We start from the raw sequence: 20566 nt of genomic DNA on the forward strand, positions 1-20566 counted from the left end.
TTGGTGGCAGCGGGACACTACTTGTGTTTGCCACCTCACCAGCTTGAACTGCACTTATGGGACTCGCCACTTCACCAAGTGTTACTGCAGAGCTGGTTTGACTATGACCGGGGTGTACTAGGCCGCTGGTGTTTGCCAGTTCACCAAAACGCTACCAAGAAAACTGTTAGCGATCGCAGGGATCACGCCTGACTCTGCGAATGCTGCAGTTATGTGTTTAGTGTTTTGTAAGTGTCAGTGATCGATCGATACTGCACTTGGGTGGGCTGGGCTGGGTCGGGCGGAGGGGCAAAACGCAGGTGCTAGCGGGTATCTGGGCTGATCCCGCTAACACTGCGTTTTTGGGAACCCTAAACTGCTGGGGACGCTAGTATAGATCTGATCAGATCAGATATTGATCCGTTCAGATACTATACCACTAAGGGAGGTGTACGCTGCGTGCGTGGGTGTTAGCGGTACTGGCGCTAACCTGATGCTGCTTGGGGCAGGTGCTTACCAGTTCACCAAAATGCTACCAAAAAAACTGTTAGCGATTGCAGGGATCAAGCCTGACTCTGCGAACGCTGCAGTTATGCGTTTAATGTTTTGTAAGTGAAAGTGATCGATCGATACTGCACTCAGGTGGGCTGGGCTGGGCTGGGCTGGGCCGGGCGGAGGGGCAAAATGCAGGTGCTAGCAGGTATCTGGGCTGATCCCGCTAACACTGCGTTTTTGGGAACCCTAAACTGCTGGGGACGCTAGTATAGATCTGATCGGATCAGATATTGATCCGTTCAGATACTATACCACTAAGGGAGGCGTATGCTGCGTGCGTGGGTGTTAGCGGTACTGGTGCCCTGACACTATAAAAAATAAACAAACTAACCAGCGTCACCCGTAACAGTTATACGGTGATCAGTGGTGAAAGGGTTAACTAGGGGGCAATCAAGGGGTTAAAACATTTATTAGATAGTATATGGGGGTCCCTGTTGCTATAAAACGCTGACGGCGAGCCTTAATATTTACCTCCCTAACTAGCATCACCAGCGACACTAATACAGCGATCAGAAAAATGATCGCTTAGCGACACTGGCGACAGGGGGTGATCAAGGGGTTAAAACTTTATTTAGGGGGGGTTAGTGGGGTACCCTAGACCTAAAGGGGGCTAACAATAACTGCCCTACCACACTAACTGTCACAAACTGACACCATGCAGTAATCAGAAAAAAAAAAAACTGCTTGGTGTCAGTGTGACAGGGGGGAGGTAATTGGGGGGTGATCGGGGGGAGATCGGGGTGTTTTGTGTGCCTGGCATGTTCTACTGTGTGTGTGTTGTACAGGGCCAGGAATGGATGGCCTCCCCCTCACCTCTGATCGCCGCTGGACAAAAGCCGACCGCCTCGGGCACCTGGGGAGTCCGATAGGACCCCCCGCCCGCGGGAGGCAGATCATGTACGGGTATGTGATTCTGCCTGCCCGTGCCATTCTGCCGACGTATATCGTCGTGAGGCAGTCGGCAAGTGTTTTTTGTGAAAAAGAGACTGTATTCCAGTCAATAAAGAGAGATTCCTGGTTGAACTTACAGCCTGCCTGGTGTTTGTTCTGAGCTATCACAACTGGATTAGAACGGCACATAGCTGTAGTTCTAATCCCGGAGCATCAGATGACCGAACAATCAGATGTTGCGATCTGCAATCTGATTCTATAGCCGCAGAGGAGTGTCGGCAGAGTGGAATCGAGCGAGCAAGGGGCTCGTTACAATAATAATTTATTATTTATCTATTTACTGTGAAATTACTGGTTGGATAACTTTTGTCCATTAAGCCAACTGCTTGAGTACAGATTTTGAAAATATAGTAAATTACCTTAAAAATAATATATAATAATTATTTGTATATAACTTATGGTAATTAATCCCTTGCCACCCAGGCCAATTCTGACACTTCTCTCCTACATGTAATAATCATAATTTTTTTTGCTCGAAAATTACTCAGAACCCCTAAGTATTATATATATTGTTTTAGCAGACACCCTAGGGAATAAAATGGTAGCCTTTTTATGTTACACGGTATTTGCGCAGCAATTTTTTTGGGGGAAAAAAATTTTATGAATATAAAAAAAACTCTAAAGCTAGCCTGATTTTTTTTGTATAATGTGAAAGATGATGTTTCACCGAGTAATTAGATACCGAACATGTCACGCTTTAAAATTGCGCACACTTGTGGAATGGTGACAAACTTCATTACTAAAAAATCTCTATAGGTGACACTTTAACTTTTTTTTTTACAGGTTAAATGTTTAGAGTTACAGAGGAGGTCTAGTGCTAGAATTCAGAGGTGGTCCCGTCCCCCTCTGATGCTACGGGAAAGCCATAGGGATGTCCCCATGCGGCAGAGGGGGGCGGGGTCACCCGGGGACATCACCGTGTGGCCCCGCCCTCAGTTATAAAAGAACTGTCACCTGAGAGGATGGTCATTACGGCGGGTGCCTCCCATGGAGGCAGATCGGTGGGGCGTGCGGCTTTTTTTTGGTCCATCAGAGCGAGAGAAAAAGAAGATGAATGGACTTTGTGGGACATTTTTATTTTTTAATAAAGGACTTGTCCCCAAGCCATGTCTTGTCATTATTACCATTTTCTCACTTTTTTTATGAAATGGTAGGGGTACATTTGTACCCCGTTACCATTTCACATAGGGGGGGGCCTGGATCTGGGGGTCCCCTTGTTAAAGGGGGCTTCCAGATTCCAATAAGCCCCCCGCCACAGACCCCCCACAACCACCGGTCAAGGGTCGTGGGGATGAGGACCTTGTCCCCATCAAAATGGGGACACGGTGCTTTGGGTGGCTACCTCAAAGCACGCTCCCCATGTTGAGGGCATGTGGTCTGGTACGGATCAGGAGAGGGGTGCTCTCTCGTCCCCATCTCTTTTCATGCGGCCTGCCAGGTTGCGTGCTCAGATAAGGATCTGGTATGGATTTTTGGGGGGACCCCCACGCAATATTTTTTTCAAAATTTTTGGTTTGGGGTTCCCCTTAATATTCATACCAGACCCAATGGGGGATCCCTTGCCATTTTTTTCAATGACTTTTATGTGTATTGCCAGGACCAACAATTCATTATAGCCGTGAGTACTTTTAAATTACTTTTTTTCATTTAGAAATGTTATTTTACTCTCGGACTGTTCTAAACATGGGAAACATGCGCCACTTTACAGGCATACTATAGACACCCCCCAGGTACGAAATTTAACCACTTCAGCCCCGGAAGGATTTACCCCCTTCCTAACCAGAGCACTTTTTACAATTTGGCACTGCGTCGCTTTAACTGCTAATTGCACGGTCATGCAATGCTGTACCCAAACGAAATTTGCGTCCTTTTCTTCCCACAAATAGAGCTTTCTTTTTATGGTATTTGATCACCTCTGCCATTTTTATTTTTTGCGCTATAAACGGAAAAAGACCGAAAATTTTGAAAAAAACTGATATGTTCTACTTTTTGTTATAAAAAAAATCCAATAATCTCAATTTTAGTCATACATTTAGGCCAAAATGTATTCGGCCACATGTCTTTGGTAAAAAAAAATGTCAATAAGTGTATATTTATTGGTTTGCGCAAAAGTTATAGCGTCTACAAGCTAGGGTACATTTTCTGGAATTTACACAGCTTTTAGTTTATGACTGTCTATGTCATTTCTTGAGGTGCTAAAATGGCAGGGCAGTACAACCCCCCCCCCCCCCAAATGACCCCATTTTGGAAAGTAGACACCCCAATGAAATTGCTGAGAGGCATGTTGAGCTCATTGAATATTAATTTTTTTTGTCCCAAGTGATTGAATAATGACAAAAAAAAAAAAAAAAAATTACAAAAAGTTGTCACTAAATGATATATTGCTCACACAGGCCATGGGCATATGTGGAATTGCACCCCAAAATACATTCAACTGCTTCTCCTGAGTACGAGGATACCACATGTGTGGGACTTTTTGGGAGCCTAGTCGCGTACGGGGCCCCGAAAACCAATCACCGCCTTCAGGATTTCTAAGGGCGTAAATTTTTTATTTCACTCCTCACTACCTATCACAGTTTGAAGGCCATAAAATGCCCAGATGGCACAACCCCCCCCCAAATGACCCCATTTTGGAAAGTAGACACCCCAAGCTATTTGCTGAGAGGCATGTTGTGTCCATGGAATATTTTATATTTTGAGACAAGTTGCGGGAAATTGACACTTTTTTTTTTTTGGCACAAAGTTGTCACTAAATGATATATTGCTCACACAGGCCATGGGCATATGTGGACTTGCATCCCAAAATACATTTTTCTGCTTCTCCTGAGTATGGGGATACCACATGTGTGGGACTTTTTGGGAGCCTAGCCGCGTATGGGGCCCCGAAAACCAATCTCTGCCTTCAGGATTTCTAAGGGTGTAAATTTTTGATTTCACTCTTCACTGCCTATCACAGTTTCGGAGGCCATGGAATGCCCAGGTGGCACAAACCCCCCCCCAAATGACCCCATTTTGGAAAGTAGACACCCCAAGCTATTTGCTGAGAGGCATGGTGAGTATTTTGCAGCTCTCATTTGTTTTTGAAAAATTTTCAATTTTGACAAAAAGTGAGGTTTGCAAAATACTCACTATACCTCTCAACAAATAGCTTGGGGTGTCTACTTTCCAAAATCAGGTAATTTGAGGGGGGGGGTTGTGCCACCTGGGCATTCCATTGCCTCCGAAACTGTGATAGGCAGTGAAGAGTGAAATCAAAAATGTACGGCCTTAGAAAGCCTGAAGGCGGTGCTTGGTTTTCGGGGTCCCGTACGCGGCTAGGCTCCCAAAACATCTCACACATGTGGTATCCCTGTACTCAGGAGAAGCAACAGAATGTATTTTGGGGTGTAATTTCACATATTCCCATGGCATGTTTGAGCAATATATCATTTAGTGACAACTTTGTGCAAAAAAAAAAAATGTGTCTCTTTCCCGCAACTTGTGTCACATTATAAAATATTCCATGGACTCGACATGCCTCTCAGCAAATAGCTTGGGGTGTCTACTTTCCAAAATGGGGTCATTTGGGGGGGTTTTGAACTGTCCTGGCATTTTATGCACAACATTTAGAAGCTTATGTCACACATCACCAACTCTTCTAACCACTTGAAGACAAAGCCCTTTCTGACACTTTTTGTTTACATGAAAAAATTATTTTTTTTTGCAAGAAAATTACTTTGAACCCCCAAACATTATATATTTTTTTAAAGCAAATGTCCTACAGATTAAAATGGTGGGTGTTTCGTTTTTTTTTTTCACACAGTATTTGCGCAGCGATTTTTCAAACGCATTTTTTGGGGAAAAAACACACTATTTTAATGCACTAAAACACACTATATTGCCCAAATGTTTGATGAAATAAAAAAGATGATCTTAGGCCGAGTACATGGATACCAAACATGACATGCTTTAAAATTGCGCACAAACGTGCAGTGGCAACAAAATAAATACATTTTTAAAAGCCTTTAAAGCCTTTACAGGTTACCACTTTAGATTTACAGAGGAGGTCTACTGCTAAAATTACTGCCCTCAATCTGACCTTCGTGGTGATACCTCACATGCATGGTGCAATTGCTGTTTACATTTGATGCCAAACCAACGCTTGCGTTCGCCTTAGCGCGAGAGCAGGGGGGGACAGGGGTGCTTTTTTTTTTTTTTTATTTATTTTTTTTTGCTTTTTTATCTTATTTTTAAACTGTTCCTTTCATTTTTTTTTATCATTTTTATTGTTATCTCAGGGAATGTAAATATCCCCTATGATAGCAATAGGTAGTGACAGGTACTCTTTTTAAAAAAATTGGGGTCTATTAGACCTTAGATCTCTCCTCTGTCCTCAAAGCATCTAACCACACCAAGATTGGTGTGATAAAATGCTTTCCCAATTTCCCAATGACGCTGTTTACATCCGGCAAAATCTAAGTCATGAAATGCTCGTAGCTTCCGGTTTCTTAGGCCATAGAGATGTTTGGAGCCACTCTGGTCTCTGATCAGCTCTATGGTCAGCTGGCTGAATCACCGGCTGCATTCTCAGGTTCCCTGTTGAGACAGAAGAGCCATAGAAAAACACGGAAGACGGTGGGGGGGGCATTTCCTCCCACTGCTTGTAAAAGCAGTCTAGAGGCTAATTAGCCACTAGGATTGCTTTTACATGAAAGCCGACCACTGGCTGAAAAGAATGATACCAAGATGATACCTAAACCTGCAGGCATTATTCTGGTATAACCACTCAAAGTCGTAAATGGCGTACCTGAAGACATAAAAATGGTTAACAATAAAACACAGTAAACGGTAAAGTATAAAAAATTGCAGACCTGAAAAACAAACATGATAAAACATAATAACAATAAAACATTGCAGAATAGAATACAGTAAAAAAGAGCAGAACAATAGAGAGAGAATAGAGAGAGAGAGAACAATAAAAAGACAACTATTTTTTTTAATTTTATATATATATATATATATATATATATATATTTTTTACACTTTTTTTTGTAACTAACTTTTATAACTGTAACCAGTTCCAGGTTCAGGTCTCTCAAAATGCAATGGCATCTTGGGAGACCCTGTGAAAGTGTGCCTAGTCTGTGCAATGCTGTACCCTACGCTAATACTCAACTAGTGCATGGTAGCGTTCAAAACATTCACCAACGCAAAGACCAGGATTGTCAGGACAGGAGGGACAATAATAGCGGATGTCACGCCTATATCCGCTCTTGCTGCAGACACAACATCTTTTTTGGGGGGGTTCGCTGGGTAGGGGTACTCGGGAGGACATAAAGAAAATGCCTCTCATGCAGCCGACTGCATTTGGTTGGGGATGTGAATGGGGGAAGTACGGGCACTGCAGAAGTGGTGGGTTCCCAATTAGGATTGGCGAATGCTGCAGGAAGGGCACTATGGGCACGACGGGCCTGTGTTTGTCTTCTTGGTGGCAGCAGGACACTACTTGTGCTTGCCACCTCACCAGCTTGAACTGCACTTATGGGACTCACCACTTCACCAAGTGTTACTGCAGTGCTGGTTTGACTACAACCGGGGTGTACTAGGCCGCTGGTGCTTGCCAGTTCACCAAAATGCTACCAAAAAAACTGTTAGCGATCGCAGGGATCAGGCCTGACTCTGCGAATGCTGCAGTTATGTGTTTAGTGTTTTGTAAGTGACAGTGATCGATTGATACTGCACTTGGGTGGGCTGGGCTGGGCCGGGCGGAGGGGCAAAACGCAGGTGCTATCAGGTATCTGGGCTGATCCTGCTAACACTGCGTTTTTGGGAACCCTAAACTGCTGGGGACGCTAGTATAGATCTGATCGGATCAGATATTGATCCATTCAGATACTACATCACTAAGGGAGGTGTACGGTGCATGCGTGGGTGTTAGCGTGGGTGTATTACCTAAATATTTACCTCCCTAACTAGCATCACCAGCGACACTAATACAGCGATCAGAAAAATAATCGCTTAGTGACACTGGCGACGGGGGGTGATCAAGGGGTTAAAACTTTATTGGGGGGGGTTAGGGGGGTATCCTAGACCTAAAGGGGGCTACCACTAACTGCCCTACCACACTAACTGTCACAAACTGACACCATGCAGTAATCAAAAAAAAAAAAAAACGCTTAGTGTCAGTGTGACAGGGGGGAGGGGTGATCGGGGGGTAATCGGGGGGGTCGGGGGTGTAATGTATGCCTGGCATGTTCTACTGTGTGTGTGTGTGTTGTGCACTCACATTCCAGTCTTCTCTCCTCGGCGCCGGAACGGAAAATACCGAGCCGAGGAGAGATGACATCATTTCCTTTGCCTCTGTGTACAATACAGAGGCAGGGAAATGATCCTATTGGCCAGGAGCAATCACGAGGGGGGGGCCACGAATAGATGGCCTCCCCCTCACCTCCGATCGCTGGGGAGGATTTTCCGACTGCCGCAGGCACCGGGGAGGGTCCGATTGGACCCCCCACCCGCGGGCAGGCAAGGACGTACCTGTAAGTCCTTTTGCCTGCCCGTGCCATTCTGCTGACGTACATCGTCGTGTGGCGGTCAGCAACTGGTTAAAGGAATATTTCACTTTTATTGTTTCACTTTAAGCATTATTAAAATCACTGCTCCCAAAAAAACTGATGTTTTTAAACCTTTTTTTGCATTGATGCATGTCCCCTGGGGCAGGACCCAGGTCCCCAAACATTTTTAATTTCAATAACTTGCATATAAGCCTTTAAAATTAGCACTTTGATTTCTCCTATAGACTTTTAAAGGATGTTCCGCGGCTTTTGAATTTGCCGCAAACACCCCAAATTGTTCACTATTCGGCGAACAGGCGAACACCCGATGTTCGGATCGAACTTATGTTCGACTCGAACATTGGGCTCATCCCTACTCACCAGCCACTTACATCACCGCACGTCCCTGATGTACACATCTTTGGCTGCTGCCTCTGCAGCTAAAGGGGAAGTAGAGATTTGGGGTGGGAAAACCAGGGTTTCGCGATCACCCAATCTGACGTGTAAACGAGCCCTAAGGGTACCGCCACCAAATCATCTTATTCACAAGTGCAGCAGGCACTTCTCCTCTGAAAAGGGATCCAAGCGTGTTTGACAGGTGGTGAGGGGACAAAATGTCTCCTCACTGCCTATTTTAAACCTATAATTGCTATATATTGAATGTGATTGTGGTGCAGTAGAACAGAAATTTTAGGTACAAAGGATAAGTTGATTAAAAAAATAAATGCACATTTTTTTTTTGCAGGTAAAAATGTGCATTTACAATTTTTTTTTTTAGGAACCTGGAAAGCATTGCACCAGTGATCAGCAGATCACTGATGGAATACAGGTCTCCTGCAGACTGTCAGTGTGAGCTGCCTGCCCCGTATATTGTATGACCAGGTAGTTTCACACTAACAGGAAGATGAAATGAACTAGACATGTGCAATTCATTTAATTCTGAATTAATTTTTAACAAATTTTGACAAATTCGTTAATTCCAAAATTTCAGAATTTCCTAATTTTTCAATTTCCGAACTTCGGAATTTCCGAATTTCGAATTTCTGAACTTTCAAATTTCTGAATTCTTCGAATTTCCGAAAATTCTAAATTTCGGAAATTCGGAAATTCTGAATTTCAGAAATTCCGAAATTTGAAGTTTCTGAATTTGGAAAATTCTAGATTTCAGATATTCTAAATTTCATAAATTCAAAATTTTGGAAATTGGAAATTTCTGAAATTGGAAATTCGGAAATTCGGAAATTCAGAATTTCAGAAATTCGGAATTCGAACATTCTAAATTTCAGAATACTGAAAATTCGAAATTTCAGATATTCGAAATGTCAGAAATTAGAAAATTTCATAAATTTAAAATTTTGGAAATTCAGAAATTGGAAATTTTGGAAATTGGAAAATTTAGGAAATTCAAAAGTGTGAAAATTTGATTTCATAAATTCGACATTTGGGAAATTCGGAAATTCGGAAATTTGAAAATTCGAAATTTCGGAATACTGAAAATTCGAAATTTCAGATATTCGAAATGTCAGAAATTAGAAAATTTCATAAATTCAAAATTTTGGAAATTCAGAAATTGGAAATTTTGGAAATTGGAAAATTTAGGAAATTCAAAAATGTGAAAATTTGATTTCAGAAATTCGACATTTGGGAAATTCGGAAATTCGGAAATTTGAAAATGCAAAAATTCAAACATTCAAAATTAGGAAATTCAGAAATTTTAAAAATTCAAAAATTTGGAAATTTGAAAATCCAAAAATAATGCCCCGTACACATGATTGGAAATTCCGCCAGCAAAAGTCCGATGAGAGCTTTTGGTCGGAAAATGCGATCATGTGTATGCTCCATCTGACTTTTGCTAGAGGAATTTCGGCCAGCAAAAGATTGGGAGCATGTTCTCAATTTTTCAGTCTGAAAAAGTTCCGATTGGAAAGTCCGATCGTCTGTACAAATTCCGACGCACAAAATTCCAAAGGCATGCTCGGAAACAATTCAACGCATGCTCGGAAGCATTGGACTTCATTTTCTCGGCTCGTCGCAGTGTTGTACGTCACCGCGTTCTTGGCGGTCGAAAGTTCAGAGAACTTTTGTGTGACCGTGTGTATGCAAGACAGCTTGAGCGGAATCCCGTCGGAATTCCATCGGAGAAACCATCAGAGCTTTTTCCGACCAAGATTCAGATTGTGTGTACGTGGCATTAGAATGAAAATCTGAAAATTCGAAAACCCAAAAATCTGAAATAATAACTAACTAATAATAAATATTAAATTATAGGTATTGGAATTTCCTTTCAAATTTGGCTGTCTGTGAATGAAATGAGTTTGAATTTATCCAAAGTTATGAATTATCTGAAATAACAAATGCCGTATCTAAACTAATGGAACGTAACGATCTAATAATAATAAATAATAATAAAACCTTTTTATTACTATTATTTATTATTAATTTGTTCCATTCCATTTGTTTAGATGCGGCATTCGTAATTCATTCAGATGAATTTGTATTCGTTACGTTCACAGACAGCCAAATTTGAAAGGAAATTCCAATACCTATAATTTAATAGTTAGTTATTATTAGTTATTATTTCTAATTTTTACTGATTTTCTTTCTTTTTTTTCAGATTTTTGGATTTTCGAATTTTTGAATTTCCGAATTTACAAATTCCGAAAATTTGGAAATTTTAAAGTTCGGAAATCCAAAAATTTGAAATTCGGAAATTCGAACATTCAAAATTCAGAAATTCAGAATTCAAAAATTCAGAAATTCGTAATTTGAAACTTCCCCAGCTGAGGCTTAACCCCCTTCGGGATCAGCAGTGTCTCCAAAACTCTCCCCATTAAAGGCACCACAACTCAAATATTGGGGAGATGTACCTGCCATCCAGGACAAATTCCTGTGCAATATACACCATTCAGTCATAACATTATGACCACCCACTTACTATTGAGTATGGCCCCCTTTTGATAAAACAGCCCTGGCCCATTGAGGCGTGGACTCCAAAATAACATTCACATGAATGGCATGACCCAAGGTTTCCCAGCAGAACATTGCCCAAAGCATTACACCGCCTCTGCCAACTTGCCCTTTTATACCGCATCCTTTTGCCATTTCTTCCCCAGGTAAGTGACGCACACACCCACCTGGCCATCCACATGATGGAAAAGAAAACGTGATTCATCAGACCAGGCCACCACCTTCTTTCATTGCTCCGTTGTACAGTTCTGATGTTCATGTGACCATTGAAGAAGCTTTTGGCTGTGGACATGAGTCACCATGGGCTTCACAGCCCCATACACAACAAACTGCGATGCCCATTATTTTCTGCTTTCACCACATCAACTTCATTGACAACATGTTCACTTGCTGCCTAATATTTCACACCAATTTTTAGATGCCATTGTAACAAGATATCCCCTTTACCTGTCAGTGGTCATAATGTTATGGCTGATCGGTGTATACATACAGTATATGCACACACACATTCTATATATATGTTTTTATTTTTTAAGTGATCACATGACCTCTGTTCTCAGCTGCATAAGGGGTTTAGAGAGGTGGGGGTTCAGACTCCTTGTGATGATGGGGGGGGAGTGTGGCAACCGAATAAACAAAGCACAGACACAGTCCCATGTAAAATCCAGACAGAAATACACTGTAAGAAGCTGTGCGGGTGGGTGTGCCAGCGGGAGGCAGAGTAACAGCAGTACACTGATCTTCCCAATAAATAGCTGTTCAGCAGGACATGTCAGCAGAGGGCAGAGAAACAGCCCCACACTGATCTTCCCGGTGAAGAAGTGCACGGGGGTATCAGCAAAAGGCAGAGAAACAGCAGTACATTGATCTTTTCAGTGAAGATCTATGCAAGAGGACATGCAAGCAGGAGGCAGAAAAACAGCAGTCCACTTATCTTCAGAGTGAAAGGCTGAGCAGGGGCGCATGTCAGCAAGAGGCGGGGAAACAGCAGTACACTCATCTTCCCAGTGAGAAGTTGTACAGGGGAAAGCAGAGAAACAGCAGTGCTGACCTTATCAGTGAAGAGCTGTACAGGGGGGGCATATCAGCAAGAGGTAGAGAAACAGCAGCACACTGATCTTCCCAGTAAAGAGCTGAGCAGAAGACGTGTCAGCAAAAGTCTGACCTTTGGAGTACAGACAGGCTGTGCTCTCAAGTAGAATGCAAAAAAGAAAACTGACCATGCTGGGATGGATGTGCTTCCATTTCCTGGTGTGGTCAGTTTGAAATAGGAAAGCAGAAGGACTGGTAGGATCCCCAGGTATTTCATGCAAAGACACATCATACCATAGACCAGGGGGCAATTGCTCCCCCTGAGAAATTAGTTATGGGTGAGTGAGTGGGCGGGTGGCTGAGAGAGCGGGCGGCTCCGCGGGTGGGCCAGACTGCAGGGCAACTCAGTTGGTTAGCGGGCGGGAGGCTCAGCAGGCGAGTGAGAGAGCGGGCGAGCAGCTGGGAGGCTCGGTGGGTGAGCGGGTGGCTGGCCAATCAGGGAGCCGGCGGGTGGGGGAGCAGAGAGATTACATTATCTCTCACCACCTGCCACCCGCCCTGCATCCCTCTGCTGCCTGACTGGTAACCTGCTGCCTGACTCTGAGACACAGCAAAGAGACCTTAGAGAGACACAGAAAGAGACCACCTTAGCAGGAAGTGACACAGCAAGTGACAATTGTAGCAGGCAAGTGACAATCCGCAACGTGTGGAAGGTGACGTGGCAAGTTACAATCCGAAATATGTGGCAGATGACATGGCAAGTGACAATCTGGTGACAGGTACAGCGATCACATTGGAAGGCTCTGTATGACACTGAGAACACTGGGGGTACAGAAATAACACTGGAAGGCTCTGGATGAGACTGATAACTCTGGGGGTACAAATATAACATTTGAAGGCTCTGTATGACACTGAAAACACTGGGGATACAGAGATAATACTGGAAGGCTCTGGGTGACACTAAAAAACAATGGGGGTACAGAGATAACACTGGAAGGCTCTGTATGACACTGAGAACACTGGGGGCACAGAGATAACACTGGAAGGATCTGGATGACACTGAGAACACTGGGGGTACAGAGATAACACTGGAAGGCTCTGGATGATACTGAGAACACTGGGGGTACAGAGATAACACTTGATGGCTCTGGATGACACTGAGAACACTGGGGGCACAGAGATAACACTTGAAGGCTCTGTATGATACTAAGGATACTGGGGGCACAGAGATAACACTGGAAGGCTCTGTATGTCACTGAGAACACTGGGGGTACAGAGCTAACACTTGAAGGTTCTGTATGACACTGAGAACACTGGGGGTACAGAGATAACACTTGAAGGTTCTGTATGACATTGAGAACACTGGGGGCACAGAGATAACAATTGAAAGCTCTGGATGACACTAAGAACACTTGGGGTACAGAGATAACAATTGAAGGCTCTGGATGACACTGAGAACACTGGGGGGCACAGAGATAACACTTGAAGGCTCTGGATGACACTGAGAACACTGGGGGTACAAATATAACACTTGAAGGCTCTGTATGATACTGAGAACATTGGGGGTACAGAGATAACACTTGAAGGCTCTATATGATACTGAGAACACTGGGGGTACAGAGCTAACACTTGAAGGTTCTGTATGACACTGAGAACACTGGGGGCACAGAGATAATACTGGAAGGCTCTGTATGACACTTGCAATGTCAGTAGGAACAACTACAGGATTGCTATGACTCGTGGGGTCACTCTGAATCTCTCAGAAGGTCGGAAACACCAGGAAACTCAGAATCCTGGGGTCACTAGGCACTAGGGGCAGTAGGAAACATTGGAGGATCTGGTTTTAGGAACATTGGCTGTTGCTGAGGGAATGGTTCTGGCTTAAATAGAAAGGGAAATGGTCTGGCTGGGCTGAGCTGGGCATGTAGCTAATTGAATTGACAACAGATGAGTATCGGCCTTGAACACAAGCCTTGTGGGATAACAGGTAATAACAGAATTTTTCAATCTATAGCCATGGAAATACATGTACCAGCATGCAAAGCTTCAGAACTGTGACACTATGGTAGAGGTATTGATGATAGACTTTGTAGGCACCTCAATAACAGCGTTGATAAACTGGTAGTCCAGGAGTAGCGGAGCTGTGAAGCAGATGCCCCTCTCAATGCAGAGACCACATGTAACTACTCCATGGTGAAAGGAACATATTGGATGGTTTGAGAAACTCCTTATAACCACGGCCACCATGCAGCACCCAAGCTAGATTTACCTATCTTTAATCTGTGTTTGTCATACTATACAACACATGAAAATATTGAGCTGGGTATGCTGTGTAATCGTTGCCATATGTAGATTATTTTTTGGCAATACATCCTCACAATCTCCACTGCACCCTGGACATTTGTGTCTTTGTACATAGCTTTTAATCAGCAAATTTCCACTATGATTAAAATGATAAATATATGCCTAAGCTCCTGAAGAAGCGTTCTCACGTGTAATATGTAGAGCTGAGCTACAGCACATCTCCAACCATCCAACACCAAGTCTGATGTAAAAATATCAAATATGTCTAGTCAAATGGTTTCTTGATGAATATATAGTCTATTATTGTTGGTGTATTAGGTGGTGTGCTATGTGCCAAGTAGGCAATAATTGCTTTATTGTGAATGAAAAATGTTTTTAGCATTGTTAATTTTTACAATATGTAATAAAGATCATTAATTTTATCAACGTTGCTATTGTGGTGTCAACAAAGTCTATCATCAATTTCTGTATTTAGTCTTCCAATCATATTGGGATGTGGCACTTTTGTATATACTATATACTACTTTGTATACTATTATATACTTTTGTACTAAAATTTGATTGGTTACTAGGGATGAGCCGAACACCCCCCTGTTCGGTTCGCACCAGAACATGCGAACAGGAAAAAAGTTCGTTCGAACATGCGAACACCGTTAAAGTCTATGGGACACGAACATGAATAATCAAAAGTGCTAATTTTCAAGGCTTATATGCAAGTTATTGTCATAAAAAGTGTTTGGGGACCTGGGTCCTGCCCCAGGGGACATGGATCAATGCAAAAAAAAGTTTTAAAAACGGCCGTTTTTTCAGGAGCAGTGATTTTAATAATGCTTAAAGTCAAACAATAAAAGTGTAATATCCCTTTAAATTTCGTACCTGGGGGGTGTCTATAGTGTGCCTGTAAAGGGGCGCATGTTTCCTGTGTTTAGAACAGTCTGACAGCAAAATGACATTTTGAAGGAAAAAACTCATTTAAAACTACCCGCGGCTATTGCATTGCCGACAATACACATAGAAGTTCATTGATAAAAACGGCATGGGAATTCCCCAAAGGGGAACCCCGAACCAAAATTAAAAAAAAAAAATGACGTGGGGGTCCCCCTAAATTCCATACCAGGCCCTTCAGGTCTGGTATGGATATTAAGGGGAACCCCGGCCAAAATTTAAAAAAAAAAATGACGTGGGGTTCCCCCTAAATTCCATACCAGACCCTTCAGGTCTGGTATGGATTTTAAGGGGAACCCCGCGCCAAAAAAAAAAAAAAAAAACGGCGTGGGGTCCCCCCAAAAATCCATACCAGACCCTTATCCGAGCACGCAACCTGGCAGGCCGCAGGAAAAGAGGGGGGGACAAGAGTGCGGCCCCCCCTCCCTCCTGAACCGTACCAGGCCACATGCCCTCAACATTGGGAGGGTGCTTTGGGGTAGCCCCCCAAAACACCTTGTCCCCATGTTGATGAGGACAAGGGCCTCATCCCCACAACCCTGGCCGGTGGTTGTGGGGGTCTGCGGGCGGGGGGCTTATCGGAATCTGGAAGCCCCCTTTAACAAGGTGACCCCCAGATCCCGGCCCCCCCCCTGTGTGAAATGGTAAGGGGGTACATAAGTACCCCTACCATTTCACGAAAAAAGTGTCAAAAATGTTAAAAATGACAAGAGACAGTTTTTGACAATTCCTTTATTTAAATGCTTCTTCTTTCTTCTATCTTGCTTCATCTTCTGGTTCTTCTGGCTCTTCTGGTTCTTCTGGTTCTTCCTCCGGCGTTCTCGTCCAGCATCTCCTCCGCGGCGTCTTCTGCCTTCTTCTCCTCGGGCCGCTCCGCACCCATGGCATGGGGGGGAGGCTCCCGCTCTTCTCTTCTTCTCTTCTTCTTTTCTTCTTTTCTTCTTTTCTTCTCTTCTTCTCTTCTTCTTCATTTTCTTCTCCGGGCCGCTCCGCAATCCATGCTGACATGGAGGGAGGCTCCCGCTGTGTGACGGCGCTCCTCGTCTGACAGTTCTTAAATAACGGGGGGCGGGGCCACCCGGTGACCCCGCCCCCCTCTGACGCACGGTGACTTGACGGGACTTCCCTGTGGCATTCCCCGTGACGTCACAGGGAAGTCCCGTCAAGTCACCGTGCGTCAGAGGGGGGCGGGGTCACCGGGTGGCCCCGCCCCCCCCGTTATTTAAGAACTGTCAGACGAGGAGCGCCGTCACACAGCGGGAGCCTCCCTCCATGTCAGCATGGATTGCGGAGCGGCCCGGAGAAGAAAATGAAGAAGAAGAGAAGAAGAGAAGAAGAGAAGAAGAGAAGAAGAGAAGAAGAGAAGAAGAGAAGAAGAGAAGAAGAGAAGAAGAGAAGAAGAGAAGAAGAGAAGAAGAGAAGAGCGGGAGCCTCCCCCCCATGCCATGGGTGCGGAGCGGCCCGAGGAGAAGAAGACAGAAGACGCCGCGGAGGAGATGCTGGACGAGAACGCCGGAGGAAGAACCAGAAGAACCAGAAGAGCCAGAAGAACCAGAAGATGAAGCAAGATAGAAGAAAGAAGAAGCATTTAAATAAAGGAATTGTCAAAAACTGTCTCTTGTCATTTTTAACATTTTTGACACTTTTTTCGTGAAATGGTAGGGGTACTTATGTACCCCCTTACCATTTCACACAGGGGGGGGGCCGGGATCTGGGGGTCACCTTGTTAAAGGGGGCTTCCAGATTCCGATAAGCCCCCCGCCCGCAGACCCCCACAACCACCGGCCAGGGTTGTGGGGATGAGGCCCTTGTCCTCATCAACATGGGGACAAGGTGTTTTGGGGGGCTACCCCAAAGCACCCTCCCAATGTTGAGGGCATGTGGCCTGGTACGGTTCAGGAGGGAGGGGGGGCCGCACTCTTGTCCCCCCCTCTTTTCCTGCGGCCTGCCAGGTTGCGTGCTCGGATAAGGGTCTGGTATGGATTTTTGGGGGGACCCCACGCCGTTTTTTTTTTTTTTTTTGGCGCGGGGTTCCCCTTAAAATCCATACCAGACCTGAAGGGTCTGGTATGAAATTTAGGGGGAACCACACGTCATTTTTTTTTTTTTAATTTTGGCCGGGGTTCCCCTTAATATCCATACCAGACCTGAAGGGCCTGGTATGGAATTTAGGGGGACCCCCACGTCATTTTTTTTTTTAAATTTTGGTTCGGGGTTCCCCTTTGGGGAATTCCCATGCCGTTTTTATCAATGAACTTCTATGTGTATTGTCGGCAATGCAATAGCCGCGGGTAGTTTTAAATGAGTTTTTTCCTTCAAAATGTCATTTTGCTGTCAGACTGTTCTAAACACAGGAAACATGCGCCCCTTTACAGGCACACTATAGACACCCCCCAGGTACGAAATTTAAAGGGATATTACACTTTTATTGATTGACTAAGTATTATTAAAATCACTGCTCCTGAAAAAACGGCCGTTTTTAAAACTTTTTTTTGCATTGATCCATGTCCCCTGGGGCAGGACCCAGGTCCCCAAACACTTTTTATGACAATAACTTGCATATTAGCCTTTAAAATTAGCACTTTTGATTTCTCCCATAGACTTTTAAAGGGTGTTCCGCGGCATTCGAATTTGCCGCGAACACCCCAAATTGTTCGCTGTTCGGTGAACTTGCGAACAGCCAATGTTCGAGTCGAACATGAGTTCGACTCGAACTCGAAGCTCATCCCTATTGGTTACTCTTGGACAAAAATTTATCAAAATTGGCTAATATTTATCAACATGTAGAATTCGGCTGGCTCCCCAAAAAAAGGTACGAAATGGTGATCCACTCAGTGAAAGTCCATTAAGAAAAAAAGGTGAGTGTAACATAGACCATCGTGGAGGAAAGCATTAACAACGATCCCAATATGGTACGATCTCCTTCACCACACCACTTGTGTCACAGCCCTGTAGGTAATCCACTTACCAGATCATGCTGGTTTGCACGCTTATCAATCTGACAGATAATCGATGTTCACTGGACACTTTACATCTGTATTTTGCTCATCACAAGCAATAGATAAAAGAATTCCACATAGCATAATCCAGTACAACACTTATTGATTTAAAAATGATCTGTGACACAAGTGGTGTGGTGAAGGAGATCGTACCATATTGGGATCGTTGTTAATACTTTCCTCCATGATGGTCTATGTTACACTCACCTTTTTTTCTTAATGGACTTTCACTGAGTGGATCACCATTTCGTACCTTTTTAAACGGACTCTTAAGCAAATCTATTGCTATTTTAAATGCCTGCTATTTTTGCACTAGCGCTGCTAATGTTTTAGGAATTTTTTCTTTGACATACATTTGATATAGGGATGTTGTTTTTTGAGAGTTTGAAGATCATTTACATTGACATGAATGGGGGCATTTGGGGAGCCAGCCGAATTCTACATCTTGATAAATATTAGCCAATTTTGATAAATTTTTGTCCAAGAGTGACCAATCAAATTTTAGTGTTGTGTGTTACAGATTACCGCTGCTTGTCATTTTTTAAAAACTTTGAGTTTTAATTTTGTAATTAATCTCTACTCTTCTACACTTATTATCTTGTAAACTGTAAACTCCATTTTACCTTATCTCTTAGCTATAGTTACCTGTATGTCTGAAAGTCCCTCTCCCTATCTGTTTTGATAATCAAAGGTCAAGCTTCTTATATTCATCCTATATGTTGAGTTATAGTTCCACTGATATCAGTGGAAAAAGAAGTTCCCAGATCAGAAGGAGTGGTTCTTGTCTAATATAGGTTTCATACCATATAGAGAGAAGCAAGGATAGCTCCAATAAATTTAGATCACTGATTATTTAGCATAATAAGAACTGTGTACCATGTTTGTATGTCATTATTGGGTATAAATGTAATGCCTGAGAGCCATCTAATTAAAGAGCCAATTCCACCCTGAAGCTCCTCTGCCATTATAATGTGCTACCATGCTAAAGAATCAGGCCAGATGATATTATCCTAAGCTGAACAAATTAGTCACGAAATTCTGAGTCAAGTTCGATTGATACTAACACTACACAAGTAAAAAAAAATCTGATTGGCTGTGGATTTTAATTGAACTTTTAGTTTGGAGTCTTCTAAGGAAGATCTGATCTTCTACCCACCTTCTCCTGTCTTCTCATATACTCAGTCTGGCCACATACAAGTAGATTTGGTCATATGCATGACCTGGTAGCCCAATGGCAACCAGCACCTGTGTAATGTGTTAGCCTATCTGTCTGGAGAATATTTTCTAGATGGCTTTTTATTTTGCATAGCTGTTAGTAAATTCTGTTGACCTGCCATATGACCCAACTTATGGAAGTAAGAATAGATATGTGACTGTTGGGTACTCACCCTCCGTCATATTGTCTCCATTCATTGCACAGAACAAGGTGACCCCATGTAGAAGGAGGAGAGGTAAAAGTAGACGGACTTCCATCCTGCAGGCTGAGCACCGAGCAATGAAAGAAGCATCAACTGATGAAACTGAAGATGGAAGATTTTTTATATGTAGAAGGATGTGGTTAAATTCTGATGAACAGATTTCACAGATATTATTATTTTGTAATAATGTCAAAACATGTTCTTCAGAAATTTACAGCTGGAATTGCTCCAAGTGCCATCTGTAATAAGCTGATGGATAAAATGGTGACATCTCAGGGAATCAAAGTACTTAATAAATATCTTTAAAAAAAATATCTTCTTAACCACTTCAGCCCCAGGAGGATTTACCCCCTTCCTGACCAAGCCCCTTTTTGTGATGTGGCACTGCATCGATTTAACTGACAATTGCGCGGTCGTGCGACGTTGTACCCAAACAAAATTGACGTCCTTTTTCTCCCACAAATAGAGCTTTTTTTGGTGGTATTTGATCACCTCTGCAGTTTTTATTTTTTGCTCTATAAACAAAAAAAAGAGCAACAGTTTTGAAAAAAACAATATTTTTTACTTTTTGCTATAATAAATATCCCCAAAAAATATATAAAAAAAACTAATTTCTTCCTCAGTTTAGTCCAATATATATTCTTCTACATATTCTTCTACACTGATTACTATGTAAATGACACTGGCAAGGAAGGGGTTAACACTGGGGGGGGGGGGCGATCAAGGGGTTAAATGTGTTCCCTTAGCATGTTCTAACTTTAGGGGGGATGGGCTCACTAGAACATGACAGAGATCACTGCTCCCGATCACTGGGAGCAGTATATGCATGTCATGTTGCTAGGCAGAACAGGGAAATACCTTGTTTACATAGGCATCTCCCTGT

At 43.2% G+C, this 20566-nt stretch overlaps 1 protein-coding gene across 1 annotated transcript in view; it reads right to left on the bottom strand.

The window, feature by feature from the left end:
• LOC141134344 (uncharacterized) overlaps positions 1–19772 on the bottom strand; it is a 209108-nt gene extending 189336 nt beyond the window's left edge. Inside the window, exon 1 of the mRNA XM_073623915.1 lies at positions 19654–19772. Coding sequence (XP_073480016.1) covers positions 19654–19738 — 85 coding nt within the window. The 5' untranslated portion in view covers positions 19739–19772. The remainder of the gene's footprint in view (positions 1–19653) is intronic.
• Positions 19773–20566: the final 794 nt, after the last annotated feature.

The sequence above is a fragment of the Aquarana catesbeiana genome, linkage group LG03 (assembly GCF_042186555.1).
Source record: "Aquarana catesbeiana isolate 2022-GZ linkage group LG03, ASM4218655v1, whole genome shotgun sequence".
Classification (NCBI taxonomy): domain Eukaryota; kingdom Metazoa; phylum Chordata; class Amphibia; order Anura; family Ranidae; genus Aquarana; species Aquarana catesbeiana.